The sequence below is a fragment of the Triticum urartu genome, chromosome 2A (genome assembly GCF_056163025.1).
Source record: "Triticum urartu cultivar PI428250 chromosome 2A, HENAU_Tu73, whole genome shotgun sequence".
Classification (NCBI taxonomy): Eukaryota; Viridiplantae; Streptophyta; class Magnoliopsida; order Poales; family Poaceae; genus Triticum; species Triticum urartu.
Genome location: NC_141874.1, coordinates 154624079 through 154646584, shown reverse-complemented (window position 1 = coordinate 154646584; position 22506 = coordinate 154624079). Strand labels below are relative to the sequence as shown.

Sequence of the window (22506 nt, the reverse complement as noted above, 5' to 3'; positions counted from 1 at the left end):
TGGCCGAGCGCACTCGACTGGAGAATCTCCAGCGAGCACTCGACGAGCAAGCGCGTCAGCGGGCTCCCGAGTCTAGTCGACGCCAGCTCTTCCCGCCGACGCAGGTATATCGAACCCCAGTTCAGAATCTGGCCGCCGCGGCCCGTATAGCAGAATCGATTCAGCCCTCCCAGTCGGAGGCTGGCAGGGGCTTGTTACAGATCAGAGCATTGCTCCGGGCGGCGGGAGACTAGAATTCCGCTGTCTCACAGTCGCGGAATAGGATCCACAGTCGGTCTGTCGCAACAGATACAGTCGAGTCATCTCACAGCCCGAGATCGCCCCCGAGGCGTGAGGGACGTGGTGGCCAGCATGATCAGTACACGAGGAATGAGCACTATGATCACCGATTCGACCGTGATGATCGACGTCGAGTGCCAACCCCTCCCCCGAGGAGTGGGTCATATGCGCCTCGACGGCAAGATGACAGACGCCCTCATAGTGTTGGGCAGAGGATTCCAGTCGACCCCAGAGACCCAGGCTTTGATGCGAGATCCATCCTCGTTCAAGGTTTGGTTGACAGGAACAGAGCTCATCGAGAAGGCCACAACAGAGATGCACCTGCCAGCAGCAGAGTATGTGCTTCAGGGCCAGAGTGTTTTAGTCGAGCCATCAGAGCCGCAGTGATACCTCCCAATTTCAGGTTGGCGGCTGGAATCGGCAAGTTCACCGGTGAATCTAAGCCTGACACCTGGCTCGAAGATTACCGAGTGGCTGTACAGATTGGCGGTGGCAATGACGAGGTGGCCATGAAGCATTTGCCTCTCATGTTAGAGGGCTCGGCCAGAGCATGGCTAAATCAGTTGGCACCCAGCAGCATTTACACTTGGGAGGACCTCTCCCGAGTGTTTATCACAACCTTTGAAGGAACATGCAAGCGACCTGCAGGCCTAACCGAGCTGCGGTCTTGCGTGCAGAAGCCGAATGAAACTCTGAGGGAATACATCCAGAGGTGGATCACGCTGCATCACTCGGTTGAGAACGTGCCGGACCATCAAGCGGTTTGTGCCTTCAAGGAAGGTGTTAAATACAAAGAGTTGAATCTGAAGTTCGGTCGAACTGGAGAGATGTCTCTGAATCGGATGATGGAGATTGCCACCAAGTATGCTAACGGAGAAGACGAAGATCGACTCCGGAGTGGCAAGCAGAAAACAATCGCCCAGGAAACTGGAGGCAATTCCGGTCAGAAGCAGAAGCGGAAGGCCGAGCCAGCCGCCCCTGGAGAGGCCCTGGCCGTAACCCAGGGAAACTTCAAGGGAAAACCCAAGGGCACCTGGAAGCCCAAAAAAGTCAAGGATCAAGACGGAAATGATGTTTTGGATCTGCCATGTCACATCCACACCAAGAAGGATGAAGAGGGTAATTTTATTTACCCAAAGCATACCACTCGACAGTGCCGGCTCCTGATCCAGCAGTTCCAAGGAAAACAGTCCAAGGATAAGGAAAAAGAGTCGGACAGAGTCGAGGACAAGGAAGACAGTGATGATGGATACCCCCAAGTCAATTCCACCCTGATGATTTTTGCCGATGTCGAAAGCAAAAGTCGACTGAAAGTCATTAACCGAGAGGTGAACATGGTTGCCCCGGCAACACCCAGTTACCTGAAGTGGTCCCAGACTACCATCACATTCGACCAGTCTGATCACCCGACGCACATTGCCACCCCTGGGAGGCAAGCTTTGGTGGTCGACCCAATTGTTGAAGGCACTCGACTGACTAAAGTCCTGATGGATGGAGGCAGTGGCCTGAACATACTATATGCTGAAACATTGAAAGGAATGGGCATTCCGATGTCCAGACTCAGCACCAGTAACATGAGTTTCCATGGAGTCATTCCTGGGAAGAAAGCCCAATCACTCGGCCAGATCGCTCTTGATGTGGTTTTCAGTGATTCAAAGAATTACCGCAAGGAAAAGTTGACATTCGAGGTCGTGGACTTCCAAAGTGCTTATCACGCCATTTTGGGCAGGCCAGCTTACGCACGCTTCATGGCCCGGCCATGTTACGTGTACCTCAAACTGAAGATGCCTGGCCCCAAAGGTGTGATCACTGTCACAGGCAATCGGAAGAAGGCGGAAGAGTGCTTTCAGAAGGGCTCAAAGATTGCAGATGCTCAGATGGCAGTGGTCGAGCTGCAAGAGTACCAAAAGACTGTTGACCCAAGCGAGTTGCTACGAGCCAAGAAGCCTGCTTCAGAATCAGCTTTTCAGTCGTCCGGTGAAACAAAAACAGTCGACATTCACCCGACCGACCCCGACGCTGCCCCGACTCACATCTCAACGACGCTTGACTCCAAATAGGAAGAAGCGCTCATCCAGCTCCTCCGTGAGAACCGGGACATCTTCGCATGGAAACCCTCCGACATGCCTGGAGTTCCCAGGGGGCTGGCTGAGCACCGTCTACGGGTCGACCCAAAATTCAAGCCCGTGAAGGAACATCTTCGACGGTCCGCCGTCCAGAAGAAGCAAGCCATTGGCGAGGAGGTGGCTCGGCTCTTAGCAGCAGGGTTCATCCGAGAAATTTACCACTCCAAGTGGCTCACCAATGTCGTCATGGTCCCCAAGAAGGACAAGTCACTTCGCATGTGCATTGATTTCAAACATATCAATCGGGCCTGCCCGAAAGATCATTTTCCTCTCCCTCGCATCGACCAAATAGTCGACTCGACTGCGGGGTGCGAGAGATTGTCTTTTCTAGATGCTTATTCCGGGTACCATCAGATCCGTCTGTATGGACCCGACGAAATCAAAACAGCTTTCATCACCCCATTCGGATGCTTCTGTTATGTCACTATGCCGTTCGGCCTCAAGAACGCCGGAGCCACATTCATGAGAATGATTCAGAAGTGTTTACTCACTCAAATCATTCGGAATGTGGAGGCATACATGGATGATATTGTGGTCAAGTCACGCAAAGGTTCCGACCTGCGAGCTGACCTTGCCGAAACTTTTGCCAACCTCAGGAGGTATGATATCAAGCTCAATCCATCAAAATGCACATTCGGAGTTCCAGGCGGAAAGTTACTCGGTTTTCTCGTTTCTGAACGAGGGATCGACGCCAATCCTGAGAAAATTGGCACCATACTCCGGATGAAGCGTCCTGTACGCGTGCACGATGTCCAAAAGCTTACAGGCTGCTTGGCCGCTTTGAGTCGATTCATTTCTCGCCTCGGTGAAAAGGCGTTGCCTCTCTACCGACTGATGAAGAAGTCTGACAAGTTCGAGTGGACTCCAGAAGCTGACGCAGCGTTTGCAGAACTCAAAGCTCTGCTCTCCACCCAGCCGGTGCTTGCTGCCCCAATCAGCAAAGAGCCTCTGCTGCTGTACATTGCGGCCACGGGACAAGTTGTCAGTACAGTACTCACGGTCGAGCGGGAAGAAGAAGGAAAGGCCTTCAGAGTTCAGCGCCCAGTCTATTATCTGTCTGAAGTTTTGACCCCTTCAAAACAAAGATACCCTCACTACCAGAAGCTTGTATATGGGATTTACATGACCACGAAGAAGGTTGCACATTACTTCTCTGACCACTCCATTACAGTCGTCAGCGACGCCCCACTGTCAGAGATACTGCATAACAGAGATGCAACTGGTCGAGTGGCCAAGTGGGCGATTGAACTCCTTCCCTTAGATATCAGGTTTGAAGCAAAGAAGGCTATTAAGTCCCAAGCAATCGCAGATTTCGTCGCCGAGTGGATTGAACAGCAGCTTCCGACTCAAGTTCACTCGGAGCACTGGACCATGTTCTTCGATGGATCTAAGATGCTGAATGGTTCCGGTGCTGGGGTAGTTCTAGTCTCCCCCCGAGGAGAAAAGCTCAGATACGTCCTCCAGATTCACTTCGATTCCTCCAACAATGAAGCAGAGTATGAAGCACTTCTGTATGGGTTGCGCATGGCCATTTCACTCGGCGTCCGTCGCCTCATGGTCTACGGCGACTCAGATTTGGTGGTTAATCAGGTGATGAAGGAGTGGGACGTCAGAAGTCCGGCTATGACCGGTTATTGCAACGCAGTGAGAAAGCTAGAAAAGAAATTCGAGGGGTTAGAGCTTCATCACATCCCCCGACTCAAAAATCAAGCAGCCGATGATCTGGCAAAGATAGGCTCCAAGAGAGAAGCCATTCCCAGCAATGTGTTTTTGGAGCACATCCGCTCACCGTCAGTCCAGGAGGATCCTTTCACAGAAGAAGCCCCACAACTGAAAAGTGCCACAGATCCGACTGAAGTCGAAGTTCCTGCTGTGGTCGACCTGATCATGGAAGTCTTGGCCATCACTCCCGACTGGACGATACCATACATCGCGTATATCCTAAGGAAAGAGCTCCCAGAGGACGAGGAAGAGGCTCGACAGATCGTCCGCCGATCCAAGGCCTTCACAGTCATAAAGGGGCAGTTGTACAGAGAAAGCGCGACTGGAATCGGTCAGAAGTGCATAACTCCGGAAGAAGGTCAGATGATCCTTGATGAGATCCATTCGGGGACCTGCGGTCACCATGCGTCCTCCCGGACCATTGTGGCCAAAGCATACCGAGCGGGATTTTACTGGCCAAGAGCAAATGAGATGGCAAAGGAGATAGTTGACAAGTGTGAGGGGTGTCAGTTCTACTCCAACATGTCCCACAAACCCGCATCAGCCCTGAAGATCATTCCACTCGTCTGGCCCTTCGCTGTCTGGGGACTGGACATGGTCGGTCCTCTGAGAACAGGCAGGAGCGGTTTCACCCATGTGCTTGTGGCAGTCGACAAGTTTACCAAGTGGATTGAAGCTAAACCCATCAAGAACCTCGATGCTGGCACTGCTATTAGTTTCGTCAGAGGACTAACATTCAGATATGGAGTCCCTCACAACATCATCACTGACAATGGGTCAAACTTCGATTCAGACCAGTTCAGAGCCTTTTGCGCCTTTCAAGGCACTCGTGTCGACTATGCGTCAGTCGCCCATCCCCAGTCGAATGGACAAGCTGAAAGAGCAAATGGTCTGATCCTCAAAGGACTAAAGCCTCGGCTAATGCGTGATCTCAAGCACGCAGCAGGTGCCTGGGTCGACGAGCTTCCGTCAGTTTTGTGGGGATTAAGGACCACCCCTAACCGGTCGACTGGAAGAACCCCGTTCTTTCTTGTTTATGGAGCCGAAGCCGTTCTGCCAAGTGATCTCCTTCACAACGCTCCCCGAGTCGAGCTTTACACCGAAGATGAAGCAGAACAGGCTCGGCAAGATGCAGTAGACCTCCTGGAAGAAGAAAGAGAGATGGCCATGATCAGATCGACCATTTATCAGCAAGACTTGCGTCGATTCCATGCCCGACATGTGAAGAGTCGAGCCTTCCAAGAAGGAGATTTGGTCCTCCGAGTGGATCAACGGAAACCACACAAGCTTGCTCCTACTTGGGAAGGCCCCTTCATCATCACCAGAGTCCTCCACAACGGAGCGTATCACCTCTACAATGTTGATCGCCAGATTGACGAGCCGCGAGCTTGGAATGCGGAACTACTCCGCCCCTTTTACACTTAAGTTCCTTCCCATAAAGATGTAATAAGAGAAACTTCCGCAGTTCATTTTTATCAAAGTCAAGAGTGTTCCAATGATTGCTGTCACTTCTGTTTACATACGAGAACCCCCAGTGGGTGACTTAGCCGCGAACCCGTTTCGCCTAAGTTCAAAAAAAATCCTACCGAGTGGAGAGCAAACCTCCCACTCGGGGGCTTAGCTGCAGTCCAGCACTCGCCTAAATTCTCCTACGCAGATACTTAGCTGCAGTCAGCACTCGCCTAAGTTTGAAAAATCCTACCGAGTGGAGAGCAAACCTCCCACTCGGAGGCTTAGCTGCAGTCCAGCACTCGCCTAAGTTCTCCTACGCAGAGACTTAGCTGCAGTCAGCACTCGCCTAAGTTTGAAAAATCCTACCGAGTGGAGAGCAAACCTCCCACTCGGAGGCTTAGCTGCAGTCCAGCACTCGCCTAAGTTCTCCTACGAAGAGACTTAGCTGCGGTCAGCACTCGCCTAAGTTTGAAAAATCCTACCGAGTCGAGAGCAAAACTCCCACTCGGGGGCTTAGCTGCAGTCCAGCACTCGCCTAAGTTCTCCTACGCAGAGACTTAGCTGCAGTCAGCACTCGCCTAAGTTTGAAATATCCTACCGAGTGGAGAGCAAACCTCCCACTCGGAGGCTTAGCTGCAGTCCAGCACTCGCCTAAGTTCTCCTACGCAGAGACTTAGCTGCAGTCAGCACTCGCCTAAGTTTGAAAAATCCTACCGAGTGGAGAGCAAACCTCCCACTCGGAGGCTTAGCTGCAGTCCAGCACTCGCCTAAGTTCTCCTACGAAGAGACTTAGCTGCGGTCAGCACTCGCCTAAGTTTGAAAAATCCTACCGAGTGGAGAGCAAAACTCCCACTAGGGGGCTTAGCTGCAGTCCAACACTCGCCTAAGTTCTCCTACGCAGAGACTTAGCTGCAGTTAGCACTCGCCTAAGTTTGAAATATCCTACCAAGTGAAGAGCAAACCTCCCACTCTGGGGCTTAGCTGCAGTCCATCGCTCGCCTAAGTTCTCCTACGAAGAGACTTAGCTGCGGTCAGCACTCGCCTAAGTTTGAAAAATCCTACCGAGTGGAGAGCAAACCTCCCACTCGGGGGCTTAGCTGCAGTCCAGCGCTCGCCTAAGTTCTCCTACGAAGAGACTTAGCTGCGGTCGGCACTCGCCTAAGTTTGAAAAATCCTACCGAGTGGAGAGCAAACCTCCCACTCGGGGGCTTAGCTGCAGTCCAGCACTCGCCTAAGTTCTCTTACGAAGAGACTTAGCTGCAGTCAGCTCTCGCCTAAGTTTGAAAAATCCTACCGAGTGGAGAGCAATCCTCCCACTCGGAGGCTTAGCTGCAGTCCCGCACTCGCCTAAGTATGAAACGCTTCTCATTTCCCAAGGACGACGAGAGGCAGGTCGACCGCCACCTTCTCCTTCGGAGCTGCACCACAGACACAAAGTTATTTCGAGTGAAGATCAAATCCCACTCGACGGGTCATCCACAAAGAGATTCAACGACAAATCAAGTTCAAATAAAGCCTAAAATATCCGAGAGACCTCAGATCGAAGTACTCGAGCCCACAGCTCGGTAGAGTTTAACTGTTACACTTCCACTCGACATTCCGAGGCAAATTTAAGGCAGAGTTTAACGGATTACAAAATACACTCGGCATCCCGAGGCAAGTTTTTTCATTCCTCAGGAGGAGGAGGACTGGCAGGGGCGACAAACTCATCCAAGTCGATCCCATCTGCGATGCGGGTAGCAGCAGCAATAAATGTCTCCATGAAGTCCTGGAAGTTGTGCTTCCTCGTGTTGGCAACTTGGATGGCGGCCAGCTTCTCCTCCCGCACCTCCTTGCAATGGACGCGGACTAGAGATAGAGCCACGTCGGCACCACACCGAGCTGAAGACTTCTTCCACTCTTACACTCGGTCAGGGATTCCGTTGAGTCGAGTCATCAGAGACTTGAGATCATTCTGGAGCGTGGACTCTGGCCAAAGCGTCGGGTCGATCCGCGTCATGGCGACCTTCAGTCGAGCCAAGTAATCCACGACGCCGTCAATGCGGGATTCCAGTCGGAGCAGGTTCATGGCAGCTTCGTCTTGCACCGGAGAGTTGATTGGATCCAAACCTATTTCGATCCGCCCGGTCTCCTCTTCGAAGTTCTGGCAAAGTTCTGCATGCACGACCCAAAGATAAGTCAAATTTCATAAAACTGAGTCGACACAAAAAGAACCAGTCGGAACTGATTGTGCACCTTCGAGCTTGATGTACAACTTCTTGGCAAAGCTCCTCAAGTAGCTCTCCAGGTCGTCTCTCCTGCGAGCGATGCTTTCCATCTTCTCGCTCAGGGTGAGGTGCTCCTTCTTCCAACGCGAACACTCCCTGTTGGCTTCCTTCAGAGCGGTCTTCAACTTGGTGTTCTCCCCTTCTAATTGGTCGACCGAAGCCAGCTTCTGCGCGGCTAGAGCGGTCTTGTCATCAGCCTCCTTACGGGCAGCAGCCAAGTCCTGATCCTTCTTCGCCAGAGCTTCTTTCAGTTTTTCTGCAAAAATGATGATTGAGTCGGAGAAAGCGAAGAGATACTCAAGCCTGAAAACTAACTAGTCGACAAAGGCGTCTTACCTGCGGCGCCGTCTCTGACCTTCTGCAGCTCCGTCCTGGCCAGCTCCAGATCGAGGTTCATTTGAATTTGCTGCTTCTCCAGGTCAGCCAAGCGGGTTCCAAGATCACAAGACTTCTGAAGTCGAAGGGGAGGAGTTGCAATCTCAGTAAAAAAAAGAAGAAGAGCAACAAAGACAATAAATACTAAGACTACGGTCGACTGCCAGCAGTCCACCATAGTCTCGGGGACTACACCCAGTGGGTGCACTTAGCGTGCCCCCACCAGTTCCTATCCCACCCGACCGACCCCTGAAGTCGAGTCAAAGACCACCCGACCGACCCCTGAAGTCGAGTCAAAGACAAGTTGCTTCCGAGCAGCTGAGAGACAATAAGCCTACACCCAGTAAAAAAAAGAGAGAAAGACGTCGACTGCCCGCAGTCGACTTCCATTCGACATGGCCCGATCAGATAGAGCGAAGAAACTCAACTACGACTCAATTTAAAGACTACAGCCGACCGCCAGCAGTCGACCGTAGTCTCGGGGACTACACCCAGTGGGTGCACTTAGCGTGCCCCCACTCGTCCAAAAAAAACACCCAGTGGGTGTACAAACTTAAAGATCTTCGGAAAAGAGATTCTTCAAAGAACATACCAAAACAGACCAAGTGTTGAAGTCGACTGACCTGGACATTGCTCTGAAGAGCCGAGCTTGCGTCGTAAGACGCCTGGCAAGCCTCCCGAGCCACTTTTACCTGCTCCATCATGACTCCAGCCTGGCGTACAGCCTCCTTCGCAGCAGCCGCTTGGTCCTCAGGGACAGGGTACGCAGCAAAAAGCGAAGACGGATCTGCAGTCGACGCTGAAGGCTGCACACTCGTCAAAGGAACAGCGAAAGTCACGGAAGCCCGAGTGGGTTCGCCATCATCCCGAACTGCAGCCTCAGGCGCGGGAGTGGATTGAGGAGCCTTGCCGGCCAACACCTTCTTCTTCCTCTTCACCCTCAGTGGTGTGTTGTCGTCGTCGTCCGGGAGGTCGATAACATGAGGAGGAGCTGCAAGGAAAACATTCAATCGACCAACGCTTCAGTCGACTCGTAAGCAGGACGGCAGTGATCGTACCAGGGTTGGAGGTGACAGCGTCCTCCATCTCTTGGTCGTCGTTCCTGGCGGAGACCTCAGAAGTTGCACCACTGCAAATCTCGAAAGTTAGTCAGTTGGCCCAGTGAATCGACCAAGGATCCGTCCACAGTCGACAAAGGAAAGCAAGTGTTGTTGTTACCCCGAAATGGTGGGAACAGCTATCTTCATTTTGGGCAAGGCCTTGGGCGGCTTAGATGGCGCCGTTCGTGGGTGCTTGGGAGCCTTCCCGGTCGGCGGAGGAGAAGAAGTCCGAGGGCGTTTCGACGACTGCCCAACAGGAGCGGCCGCCTTGCCACGTTCCTGCGCTGGATCATGGGCGAGCTTGGACCGTCCCTCCGGGCGGGAGGGTTCAGCCTCCTCCTCCTCCTCACTGGAGAAGATGTCGTCGCCCTCCTCTCCCTCACCGTCGGACTCCCACTCGACCTGGTCGTCCCCGCTCTCGCCTCCGCTCCCCTCACTTTCCTCGGTCGGCCCTTGTGCCCCGTTGGGCGTCGAGTACATCTCAGTGGTAGCCTGGAGGACAACGGACAGGACGAAAGTCAGTCGACTTACACAAAGAAGACTAATACAGAAGGCCAAATATCCGACACAAAGACATACCTGATCCACTTCATATGAGTTGTCGAGTGGAATCACCCTTCTGGCTCCTCGGGGGTTGTCTTTGTTCCCCGTGATGCTTGACAGCCACCCCTCCAGCATCTCATCGGTGACCTCCTCCGGGTGGATCCGAGTGGTGTCGTCAAGGCTAGAATACAGCCATATCGGATGGTCTCGCGCCTGGAGCGGTTGGATGCGCCTCTGGAGAAAGACCTCTAACAGGTCCATCCCAGTCACCCCCTCATGGACAAGTTCAACCACTCGACCCGCCAATACCTTGACTTGGGCACTTTCCTCCGGCGTGACCTTCAGAGAGATAGGCTTCTCGGCTCGGTCGAGTGAAAAAGGAGGAAGACCGGTCGACTGCCCGGGGGTCGCCTGGTCCTGGCAGTAGAACCAGGTCGACTGCCAGCCGCGAACCGACTTCGGGAAGGTGATAGAGGGGAAACAGCTCTTCCCCCTCGTCTGGATCGCCAGACCCCCGCACAACTGGATGACTTGCGCTTCTCGTCACTCGACTTGGCCTTCTTCACCGACTGGGAGCGGCAAGTAAAGATATGCTTGAAAAGCCCCCAATGCGGATGGCAACCCAGGAAGGCCTCGCACATGGAAATGAACGCGACAAGGTAGACTATGGAATTGGGGGTAAAGTGATGGAGCTGCGCTCCGAAGAAATTCAAGAAGCTCCGGAAGAATGGATGGGGAGGCAGAGAAAACCCTCGGTCGATGTGGGTGGCGAGGAGCACGCACTCACCGTCGCGGGGTTGCGGCTCAATCTCCCTCCCCGGGAGACGCGCGGCCTCGTGGGGAATGGCTCCTCCCTCGACCATGTCGTCGAGATCTTCCTACCGGAGCACCGATGGCATCCAATCGCCCTGAATCCAACCCTTGGGCAGGGTGGTCCGGGAGGAAGATCCACCTCGCGAAGACTTCTTTCCTTTCCCCGCCGCCGCCGCCTTCTTCGCGCGCTCCAAAGCAGTGGTCTTGCCCTTCACCATCGTCGCCGGCGAGGTCTCGCACGGGCTAACGGCGCTAGGGTACGGCCGAGGGTCGCAGGAGAGCTGGCGAAGGGAGAGAGGAAGAAAGAAAGAAGGAAGCAGAAGAGAAGCGCGCGGCTTGGAAACCCCGAGCCGGCAACTTATAAGGGGCTGCTCCCGAGTGACTGACCGGTAGGCCCAGGCAGCCCAGTCAAATCCCGCAACAGACGCGCGCGCAGTACGTGGCGAAAAAGGCGACGCGAGGATCGAGGAGTTTCCGCTTTTTCACTTCCGATTACTGCGGCTACTCCCGTCCCGCGCGCTTCCCAAAATCCAAATCCCGTGAGATCCGCGGGCCGCAGAATCGCTTGCCAAAAACAGAGTATCCCGCTCGTACCAACACTCGGCATGTCGCAAGCAAGGATATTCACTCGACGAAGGGCCTGGAATGGATCAAGACGACTGAAAGAGGTTGGTGACGTCGTCCGCGACAACTGACCCTAAGCGAGGCACTCTTACAACCTCGAAGAACCGGTCGGAAAGGATCCCCAACTCTTCCCCCACTCTAACCTCGATCCATTCGGGGGCTAATGATGAAGCTATGTACCTGGGGTAGGAGCACGGACCTGTCCCAAAGAGTCCTACCCAAGGACATCCCTAGAAGAAATCACCCATCAATCGACTTGAAGGTACTCCACTCGACGGGTTCAAGACACTCGACCAAGAAGCTACCACTCGACCATGAAGCTATTCACTCGACTGCCAGGAGATCTACAGTCACTCCGTAGGCAAACTGTCAGCTGTTAAGTAGTCTTCATGGTCATTACAGCATTTTATTAGAGGCGTTACCAGTAACGCCCCATCTTAAATGTACTTTAAAACTCTGCATTACTGAGGGCAGGAGGGGGTCGGCGAACTCTATATAAGCCACCCCCTCCTCAGTAGGAAGGGTTCGCACCCCTGTAATCTATACACGCATAATCCAATCGACCGCCTCCGGGCTCCGAGACGTAGGGTTATTACTTCCTCCGAGAAGGGCCTGAACTCGTAAACCTCACGTGTAACAACTTCCCAATAGCTAGGATCTAGCCTCTCCATACTCACCCCCCTACATCACTGTCAGAGTTAGAACCACGACAGTCGCCCTGGATACCGAACCGGCGGGCGGTGACTCGAATTCGTCCCGCCACATTTTCGGAGATGTGCCATCGCTCCCGCCATCTCCCTGCCTGCAGCTGCGCGGCGCGACGTTCCCCTCCCATGCATCGCTCGCTGGCAGGGCCGGCTGAGCATTGCTTTAAGTTTCGTCCGGACCAAAATTTGAACGCGACCCAGATAACCAAACAACACAAAATCATTCCGCCCGAACCTGGCTAGACCTAATGCGAGCAACCAAACGCGTTTAAAATGAACAAAACACGAAGCGTTGGAGTTGCTTTTATGTATTGGAAGAAGCCTAAGCATGAAGCTCCCCGCAAAAAAAAAAAGAGCCTAAGCATGGAGCCGCCCTTCGTCAGCGGTGGAACCCATGGCTCCAACGGATGCAGCTTCAGTACCTTAAAGGCACCTGTCTTTGGGTCACTGACATATGGGCCCACATGTCAGTGACCCAAAGGGATGCATCGTCCGGCTCCGACACCAGGCTCGAACACTCTTGCTGTGGAGCGCGTCGGCTGTTAATAAACGTGGCGGGATCCCACCTTGAGCGGTCCTGCGGGCTTTCCTGCCAGGTGCCAGCGAACGGCAGGTCGGCACGGCGCAGCGAGCGGCCTACACCTCAGAGCAACCCGCGTGTCACCGCAAACACATGTCCTCGGATAGGATAGCCGACGCGCCGCGGTGGGGGCTCGGCGCCACTTGCCGCTTGCCACGGCGCCGCGCGCAATCGAGCCGAGCGGTATGGTGTCGACACGGTTTGAGACTCTGAGGCCGTCGACGTGGGCGTCCGAGGCCCGTTGCCCGCGCGCTCGCTCGCCACACAGCAGCGCCTGGGTCTGCTGAACCGTACGGGGGAGTCGGGGAGAGAATATCCGGCGAGCAATTCCGGACCAGCGGCATCTTGCCTTACGCACCCCTGAAAATTCTCATCACAAGGAAAAGATGCCATGCAGGGACGTGCAAGGGTCCGTGGCCGATCCGGCGTAAGTTTGACGGCCAAACATCACGCCTAGCCAGTGAGTCACTCCATCATTATTAACACAGAAGGGGCGTGATTCAACGCTCTATTTTTGGGCGTCTATTTAAACACGCTCTCCCACTTGATTTAGGTCGTGGTAACACGGCAGGGTGGCTTGTGTTGCGAATCAGTGTCAAAGTTTTGTAACTTCACACCAACGCTTTTTCCGGTGAATTTTGCTTTGCAGTATACCCTTCTTGTTGCCCACAAGCTATGCATGCCATGTTTCGCTCCATGAGGTGAAACGCACGTCCTTGACTCCTTGTGAAACGCAAGGCGGTGTATTGTATGAGTTTGAAAAAAATGATGATGATCCGTCTGAGTTCGTCACGTTCGAGTTTCTCATCAGAAAAGGCAAACGGAGCCGAGGAAAAGAAGCCATCGACCGATCGACGGCACTCGTACCGTGCCCTAGTTCCCAACTCGGACCCCGCCTCCCTCCCTCTTCCCCCCTCCACCGCTCGTTTATATTTGCCCCGTTCCCCAACCCGCACGCCCGAAGCCGCCTCCCCCCGCCCTCCCCCGCCGAGCCCAAGAGAGAATCGGAGACCACGGCCAGGCCAGCTCCTCCCCGACCCCGCGCCCTCCTCGCTACTACATGGCAGCTCCGCGTCTCCACGGCCAATCCGACTCCGAGACCCTCAAGAACAACCCCTGCTTCTGCTTCTGCTTCTCCTGCCCCTGTCCTCAGCCGCGCGCCGCGCATCTCGATTCCGCCGCCGCCGCTGCCCCCGCCCGCGCCCGCTCCTGATTGGGCCCTCGCGTGCGCCGCGTCCTGACTCCTGACCGACTGTCGCTGCGCGGGTTCTTGCGCGGTGCCGGTGGTTTCTTGCTGCGATTCTTCCTAGGACGCCGTCCGTTTCTTGATTCCGGTTTCTTGCTGCCGCGCGGCCTCGCCATGGGGAGGAGTAAGTCTTTGTTTCGCCGGCTGCTTGTTGCTCCTCTCTTTCCAGCTGATTCGGCTGTGGGGTTCTGATTCTGATTGGTTTTGGGGTGGCGCGTCTTCCTCAGGCAAGAAGAGCAAGGCCCGCGGCGCCGGAGGGGACGACCTTCTGGACAGCAGCGACGCCGACAGCGTGGGCTCGTCGTCCACCGCGCTCTCAGATCTCTCCATCTCGTACGCCACCGAGAACGTCAACTCGCACGAGTTTGTTCTCGACAAGTACATCGACGCTCTCTACGAGAAGAGGTTGAGCTCTATAGCATTTCTTATTTGTGCTATCACCTGCAGCAGTCTATGCCCAACGTGTGCTATGCAAATAGATGGGTCGTTACTGGTGTAGTGTGGTAGCATCACAATAGAGAGGAATGATGGTTTGGCAGCTGGTCCTAGTCGGCTGGCAAATGTTGATTCTGTGGATAGATTAGGATGATGTTGTTAACCTGACATTTGATATATAATGCTACACGGCTTCATGTTGGACTAGACCCTCTCCTTTACCTGTTGGGTTTTACAAGAACTTAGTAGCTTGGACTGGGCCTCCAGTGTTTGGTTCAGTCTATATCTGATTGAATTTAGGCCATGCTGATTGATTGAAAAAACTGCATTATCCTGTAGCTCATGTTTTTATTACTTGCTGGGTCATCGATTGTTGTTATATTATGAAGTTATGTCAAGTTCTACTCAGGAAGCCTTTCATAGGTAGCTCATTTGTGAAATTTGACTTCTGATAAGTAATAACTAGCGAGTATGCCTTTCATGGTCGGCAAATTTAACTTCATGTTTTGATTAACCGGACATTCCACCCGTTGCATCAGCCCCATCATGTAAAATGTAGAAGTAGTCATGTTGGTTTTGTTTAGTGCACTCAATATAGTATTATTTATATTTGAGCAGGGGGTCTACAAGAGAGGCAGCGTTGGCTTCGTTGGTTGATGCTTTCGAAAGTTTTATGCTTGGTGGTCTTGTTGAGAACAAGTAAGTTAGTACATTCTACTGACCAATCTTTATTATTGCATGTGAAGTCGGTAGTTACTTGAACTGTTAGTATAGACATACTAGACATTTGCGTATTTCATATGCACAAAACACTTCACATCTCAAGCTCAAAATTTTATCGCTAACCCCTGTCCTTTTACATCATGGCTCACTCTTAACTACAGATGTATTTTTGTCCGAATCCACTGTTTAATACTGTTACCAAATTTATTTTCTCTTCTGAAGATATGCCACTCTACTGAGTCTATTCAATACTTCGATCAAGAAGGGATCTACCAAGGAGGCTTGCCTGGCATCTCGTGCCATTGGTTCGTCTCCTATCCATTAATGTTCTTTTCCCCAGTTCCACCTCTTTGGAGTTTGCTTACACCGTTTTTGGCTGTTGTGTTCTTGATTTGCAGGGCTACTGTCTATTACACTTGGTGCTGGCAGTAGCTCACATGAAACAATGGTAGAATCACATCCACAGCTTTCTAAGGTCCTTCAAACCTGGTCGGATGCTTCAAAGATGATCTCTGTAAGTGAAAAGTTTTTCTGTTCTTCTAAGCTTCCAGATTTCATTTACATTTTCAGTGATGTGACCTATGTTTTCTTTTTCCGGAATAGTGATGTGATCTATGTTGACATGTTGTAGGCTCTTGACTGCTTGGCCGTCGTCACATTTGTTGGTGCAACTGATCTGGCTGAAACAGAGGTATCTTTGAAAGCCATGTGGGATGTGATTCATCCAAAATCAGGTTCAAATGTATGTATAGGTGCCGTTGATTTATTATCATATTTTGTGAACTGGTTCTACAAAGAACTCTATTTGATATTTTTGTGACTCCCGACTTACCTGCAGGTCGGTACTGTCCGGAAACCAAGGCCACCTGTGTTAGCAGCTGCTCTATCTGCATGGACTTTTCTGCTAACAACTATTGGTTCATGGCGGATAAACACTGATAGCTGGAAGGAGTCAGTAACTCTATCTCTCTCCCCTCTAAATTATATCATCCATTTCATTATTTACTTATTTTATGTTTTACTATTTGCCAGGCCAATTGCGTTTCTCTCTACTCTTCTAGGAGCAGAGGATCGTGCTGTTCGGATGGCTGCTGGTGAAGCATTAGCTTTGTGCTTTGAGTTAAATCTACTTGATATCTCCCCTTCTGAAGATGCTGATGATGACACTGGAGTACCTGGTAGCTCTAAGGGCAAACTTTTCCTGGATATGCAAGCATTGAAAGCCAAGATAGCCGGTCTTGCCTCAAATCTCTCTGCAGAGGCAGGGGGCAAAGGTGCAGACAAGAAAAATCTTTCTGACCAAAGAGATCTGTTTCAACGGATTTTGGATTTTGTCAAGGTCTGTTTCATTTCCATTCTTACTTAATTTTCAGTTTTGGTCTCTTCCAAATTCTTAATAGCAAACTGTTTCCAGTATGGCGAGTGCCCTGAAGAATCAATGAAGATTGCTGGAAAACGTGATGTTTTAAGGGTTGCATCATGGTCTGAATTGATTCAGGTGCTTGCTTCTTTCTTTCAGTGGTTCCTGAATTGCTCTGCATTTTCACATGTCTTGGCTAATTTCCCCTTGATCATCAGTTAAACTTCTTCAAACGATTCCTTGGGAGAGGCTTCCTGAAGCATGTGCAGGTAACTTTTTTGGAGTGGTCTGTTTTCCACTGTGCTAATTTACTTGTGCATGTGGCAAATGCTAGATTTGTTTTCTATACAGGACAATGGACTTCTTCAAGATATCTTCAACATCAAGGCTGACAAGGCTGAAACGCTGTCATCGAATGACAAGGTAAAACTGAGACATTGAAGCCCTTAATTTGCAATGATGGTTGCTTTGAAGAGCTTTAATAAAGATAATTGATTTGGTCTATGGAGTTATTTACGAAATGTGAATGAATTATGCCTACCCCAGCAGTCTTAGACTTCTGACCTGTTATATGAATCCATAAAATGCCAACAGCAAAGACACAAAACACGCTTAGCAAGGGATTAGGCTAGATTAAACAGTTAAGGTATGATTGATGGTCGATGTGTCTTGGGGTGTATATATATATATGCTTGTGGATTCCTAGTTAGAGTATGAATGAGACAGGAACTATTATCCTTGAATATCTTGTGTCAAACTTGCTCTGCTGAGGACAAGAAAGAGATTGCTCATCGTTATGATTCAAGCTGTACCGTTAGAGGCTTTGCTCATAGTTATGATTCAAGCTGTACCACTAGAGCCTGCTTTAGCGCATCTGCTTCCCTGTGGTCGCTGATGCTGGAAGTGGGAGAAATTACCTAGCACCAACGCTAAGGGGTGTCTGGTGCTCAGATAGAAGAAAGGCTTACAGTTAAGCTTCACTTGCTTAGGAATGCACATATGCTTTTATGGTTTCAATCATCTCATGATCCTCACTCCCCAGAATGAGTAAAAGCAATCTCTGTTCTTCCGTGTTCTCTTCTTACTCCATCTATCCATATATATAGGGCCTAATGCGTTTTTCGAGCATGTGTTTTCAAACTAAAGACCCCTTTTCAGAACCGTCTAATGCTTTTTGCTTGGTTGTAAATGGACACAGTTTCTTTATTTTTGTATCTCTTGTCAACTGATAGATTCCTGAACTTGAGAAATTGCAAAAACACCTGCAGAAAATCTTTAGATCTGGAGAAGAGAAAGGAAGAGCTCTGAAGCTGAACAAGGATCGTCGTTTAGCACAGGTGGATAACTTGTTTCCTTTACTTCGTATTTTGTTTCTTCTGGTGCTTAAGGACTATAACTCAGTGGGGGGCCATTCCTTGATCATTTATCCCTCCAGTCTACAAATCCTCAAGTTGACAGATAAATGATGCTTTTCACATCGCTAAGTGAAACTTATAAACGTTGGCTGTCAAATCTTAAATATGTATGTTTGGGACTTGATAATCATGTGTATGTTTGGAACTCGAAAATCATATGTATAGCTCTGGGCATTTTCTTGACAAATTGTTTGCTGTCATTATCCTTGTTATTATGGGTGCATTGCTACCCGTCCCCACATCATTTCTCCCAGTGCATTGACTAATCTTGGATATTTCTTGTTCATTTCAGGAGAGGAAGAACGCTGGCATGTTTGACGAGTAACAAGAAAGGAAACAAAACCTCATCGGACCGTCATTGTACTCCTTTTGAGCTGGAATTTATTTATATCTGTGTGAACAACTACATGCAGAATGTCCTAGAGTTTGCTCTCCTTGACTGTCGTCTAATTATGATTATGATGGCTTGCTGTACTTGAGAAATACTTGGCCGAAATGATTACTGCTGTTATTATAATGTCCCATGTGCGTTTACTTGTGAACTAAGTTCTCCTCTTAGTTTAGTTCAACGAGTGTCCTGTTGTGTTAAAAAAGACACCCAAAGCGTGTTAAAAAACTAAACCATGGCGCCCACTTTGCCATTTGCGGCCTGAGCGTCCGGTGTATTCGATCTGGAAAGCCATCGCGGGACATCCATATTTTTTGAGAGAGCGCTACATCTCAGGATGAGCTTAACCAGGGCCACATGACCAGACGTGCTTAAAACGGCATATATTCCTTGGGTTTCGAAGTTTACCATCCAAAGGAGGGCATCGATCTATACAGAACGAGCAAAGGTACAGCGTGGCTTCTCTATTTATCTGCGTGCTGGTAGGAGTACGTCAAAAGGGCACCGGTAGTTTCTAAGGAAAGGCGAATAGAAATAAAACAGATGCCAGATCAGGCACTAAATTATGTATTCGCCGCTGATGAAGTATACACAATCAGTTGTACCTTCCATTGTCCGGGGAGCTCAACGCAGTATCTTTCCAGCCTCATGCCAGCATTGTGAAAATGACTGGGAAACCCATTCACGATTCATCTGCTGTAACGCGCCACCAGTTCCTTGCCTACTTGTTGTCTGTCTCCCCTGTTGGTTCATAATTCATCTCCTTATCCATTGTCTCATTTAGGCACTATGAATGGAACGTGCCACGGCACCTGAACTTAACCAAAGAGAAGAAAGCTACTGTGCCTGAACAAACTGGATTGGTCCAAATAGGCCATGGGATACCAAAGAAAATCACATCGGCAGCACTGTGACCCCAATATCTGTGGCAGAATTAGCACACCCATCTGTCACTTGTTTACGAGGCACAGATCAACCATAGACTGTATAGTTAACAGATCTCTCACGATAAGGGGAATTCTTCGGCCAGCAAATCTGAATTGGTCCGTGCCCCTGGATTAGAATGGTATCACTTGTTTATTTACAACCAACATAGCTGGTAATATAAAGCTGAGATACGGACTGGAGGGAGGCATACGAAACCGGCGGTTCGTGGTTACTGGTCGGGTAGGACAGTAAACAAAAGATCAGTCCAATATTCCTCTGAAAATCGAGGTGCAATTTTTGGATCTGATGAATGGTAATTCACTAACTGTTTCAACTGCTAGTAACTGACTGAAAACCAGCCAAGTTTGGATGCGGATTCAAAAAGAGAGCCGGGGGTTGAATCTTAGACGAACCGAAGAGTTCAGGGTTGTAAAGTGGACTTCTCTCATTCAAAAATTGTCCACTGGGACCCCGTGAGATAACTGGCTATTGTCAGTAACCGGTACCAGACATGATCCTATACAGTTTATGTAATTGGCTTTTGAATCCTTGACTTAAGGGGCATCTGTTGGAAGGTCCACTGCCATGACAGCAAGCAAACGTACATTCACCAATAATTACCACATGAACATTCTCCATCCTTGAAATGATGAAACCGCTTAACATCCCTAACGACAATCTCCCGTCCAACTGCCAGTGACATGAACATCATCGCAGTATGACAATCGCCGCATATTCTCAAGTTTTTAAGAACTGTAACTGTAGCTCCAAGAGGCAAGTTTAGAAGTCCAAAACTAACTGCCAGTTTCTCACTGTGCGCAAATAATACGTATTCCTTTTGATGGGGTGCCATATCTTGCAGGACAAACTTTGTATCAGGAACATATCCCAGCTTTCTCATCTTAGCACCAACCATTTCAAGGAACTTGTAGACTTCATGCGCTTCCGGATGTTTCGTGTCACCAACAACAAACACGTGAACCTTGTTTCCAACTTCTATCCAGCTGCATCCGGGTTCCTTCTTCACCCCACGATCACGCATTAGCTTCCTTACTCGTGCAGCATCAACCCAGCGTCCAGCAGCTGAATATGTGTTGGACAGTAGTATGTATGTGCCATCATGCTGCGGTATCATCTCAAAGAGCTGATCCGCCGCATAAGCACCAAGTTCCGTATCTCCATTAATCCGACAGCCAGAGAGAATTGCCTCCCAAATGGCAGGGGTAGGCTCAAAAGGCATCGTCTTGATCAAATCCATTGCTTCTCCGATTCTTCCAGCCCGGCCAAGCAAATCTATCAGCCGGGCATAGTGATCTTCTCCAGGGCTAATGCCAAAGTCCCTTTTCATGGACTCAAAATATTGAAATCCTTCGTCTACTAAGCCAGCATGATTGCAGGCTGTTAAAATTGTGAGGAATGAAATCCGATCAGGATATATGCCTTTAGCAACCATCTGGTCAAAGAGGTCAAGTGCCTCTCTACCGTGTCCATGCTGCCCAAGGGCTGCAATCATGGCATTCCATGAGACAGAGTCAACATTGGGCATCACAAGGAACACAAGACGAGCATCTTTCACAGCACCACATTTACCATACATGGTTAGTAGTGCATTTCCCGCAGAATTGCTTGCCTCGAAACCACACTGCACAATATGTGCGTGGAGCTGCTTTCCATGCTTCAACGCTCCAAGTTCACCACATGCAGCTACTGCACCAGCATAGGTGTAATCACATGGCTTGACATCCTCAGACCTCATCTGGTTAAACAGCTTCAGAGCATCTTCTGAGAGACCTCCGTGAACATACCCCGATACCATCACCATCCATGATAACTCACTTTTATATGGCATCTCCTTAAATACCCTAGCTGCATTGTCCAAGCAACCGCTCTCGATATACCCTGACAAAATGGTGTTCCAAGAAACGACATCCTTCAAAGTCATACTGTCAAATATCCTTGCAGCAACAGAAATCTTCCCGGACTTGGAGTATAAGGTCACCAGCGCATTGTTAACAGGTAAAGCTGCCTCAGGAACAAAATTTGGCTGCAACCGAATGAACTGCCCATGGACAGACTTCCCATGAAGAAAGAAACCAGCATTTGCACATGCACTCAGGACGCTAGTAAATGTGAATTCGTCAGGTGGTATCCTTTTCGACACCATCCTCCTGAACAGCTCAAACGCCTCTGCACACATTCCCGATTGCACATACCCAGAAATCATCGCATTCCACACGACATCAAACTCTGCATCAACCTCTTCAAAGGCTGATCTAGCAGCATGGACATCGCCTTTCCTGACATAGCCCACGACTATAGTAGTCCACGAGAGCTCATCCTTAACCGGCATTTCGTCAAGCACCTTCCGTGCGTCCCGGGACACCTCAGGTGCATCACATTTCATGTACAGCGCAATGAGCGCGTTGGACACCGACAAGACAGCCCCGGCGCCCAGTTTGAGGACGGCTCCGTGCAGCTGCGTGCAGTGCGACGCCGCGAGGTTGTGCATGTGGCCGACGGCGCTGAGGAGCGCGGTGAAGGAGTAGTCATCGGGGCGAAGGGAGTCAGAGCAAAGCAGGGAGCGGAACACGGAGAGCGCGGGCGCGGCGAGGGAGGCGCGGGCGAACGCGGATATCATGGCGTTGTGGAGCACGGTGTCCCGGCGGGGGAGCGGGACGGAGTCGAAGAAGGAGGCGGCATCGGGGAGGCGGCCGGCGACGGCGTAGGCGGAGACGAGGGACGTGGCGGCGATGGGGCCGGGGTCCGAGCGGAAGAGGATCGCCGGGGCGGCGAGGTCGGGCGAGAGGGTGTAGAGGTGGAGGAGGCGGAGCGTGAGGTGGGGGTGGGACGGGTCGTGGAGGAGCGCGGCGGTGAGGAGGCGCGCGTGGAGGCGGCGCAGGGCGCGGAGGAAGGAGCGGGGGGAGGCCGGGACAGGGGAGTGGCGCGCGGCAAGCTGGCGGAGGAGGACGGAGCATTGGTAGGGGAGGGAGGCGACGGCGTGCAGCGGCGGCGGCGGCGGCATCGCTCGTCGGCGTTGTTAGGCGGTTTTGGGGCGCGCGCAGCAGCCCATGGTTCGAATGGCGATGTGCCACGGCCCACGGGGTCTTGTTTTTTTTTTGGAGAATCTTGTTTGGGGTTTAGGCGTTCTGAACTCTGAAGAATGTTCGTTGTGGTGGTTCTGCCTCAAAATAAAATAAAATTTGTTCATGTGGTTTCCTAAAAATAAAATGTCCATTGTGGTATAAGAGAGGTACCCATTTTTGCAAACAGAAACTTGGGAATGCCCAAAATTTGTGTAGACCAAATTTGAGCAAATAAACGAGCGCTGAAAAATACGACGACGAAACAACTGAGTGGAAGCAAAATTACTCTAGCTTGACAAAAATTTGGCAGCAAACTAAGTTGGCGTTAAGTTTTCACTACA

At 50.9% G+C, this 22506-nt stretch overlaps 2 protein-coding genes across 3 annotated transcripts; one reads left to right on the top strand and one right to left on the bottom strand.

Moving 5' to 3' along the window:
- Positions 1-13540: 13540 nt before the first annotated feature.
- SAT32 (interferon-related developmental regulator family protein / IFRD protein family) lies at positions 13541-18284 on the top strand. 2 transcript variants are annotated; one of them, XM_048699663.2, is made up of 13 exons: positions 13541-13958; positions 14062-14239; positions 14888-14968; positions 15215-15297; positions 15391-15506; positions 15624-15734; positions 15831-15943; positions 16025-16331; positions 16407-16490; positions 16571-16621; positions 16704-16775; positions 17585-17689; positions 18060-18284. In XM_048699663.2, exons 1-13 carry the CDS (start codon positions 13949-13951, stop codon positions 18090-18092), a joined length of 1344 nt encoding a protein of 447 aa, XP_048555620.2. In that variant the 5' UTR covers positions 13541-13948; the 3' UTR covers positions 18093-18284. The 2 variants fall into 2 exon arrangements, with proteins under 2 accessions (XP_048555620.2, XP_048555621.2); XM_048699664.2 differs by having other exon boundaries at positions 13542-13958; positions 17621-17689.
- A 127-nt stretch (positions 18285-18411) lies between these two features.
- Positions 18412-22233, bottom strand: LOC125536435 (Pentatricopeptide repeat (PPR) superfamily protein). The gene has a single exon (XM_048699662.2). It carries the CDS (start codon positions 22102-22104, stop codon positions 19690-19692), a length of 2415 nt encoding a protein of 804 aa, XP_048555619.1. The 5' UTR covers positions 22105-22233; the 3' UTR covers positions 18412-19689.
- Between the last annotated feature and the right edge of the window lie 273 nt (positions 22234-22506).

Excerpts from the sequence above, each read along its gene's own strand:
- LOC125536435 (XM_048699662.2), bottom strand. The coding sequence starts at position 22,104 with ATGCCGCCGCCGCCGCCGCTGCACGCCGTCGCCTCCCTCCCCTACCAA.
- SAT32 (XM_048699663.2), top strand. Across the intron at positions 15,507-15,623 it reads ATGCTTCAAAGATGATCTCT|GCTCTTGACTGCTTGGCCGT; the intron begins GTAAGTGAAAAG and ends GACATGTTGTAG. Across the intron at positions 16,332-16,406 it reads GGATTTTGGATTTTGTCAAG|TATGGCGAGTGCCCTGAAGA; the intron begins GTCTGTTTCATT and ends AACTGTTTCCAG.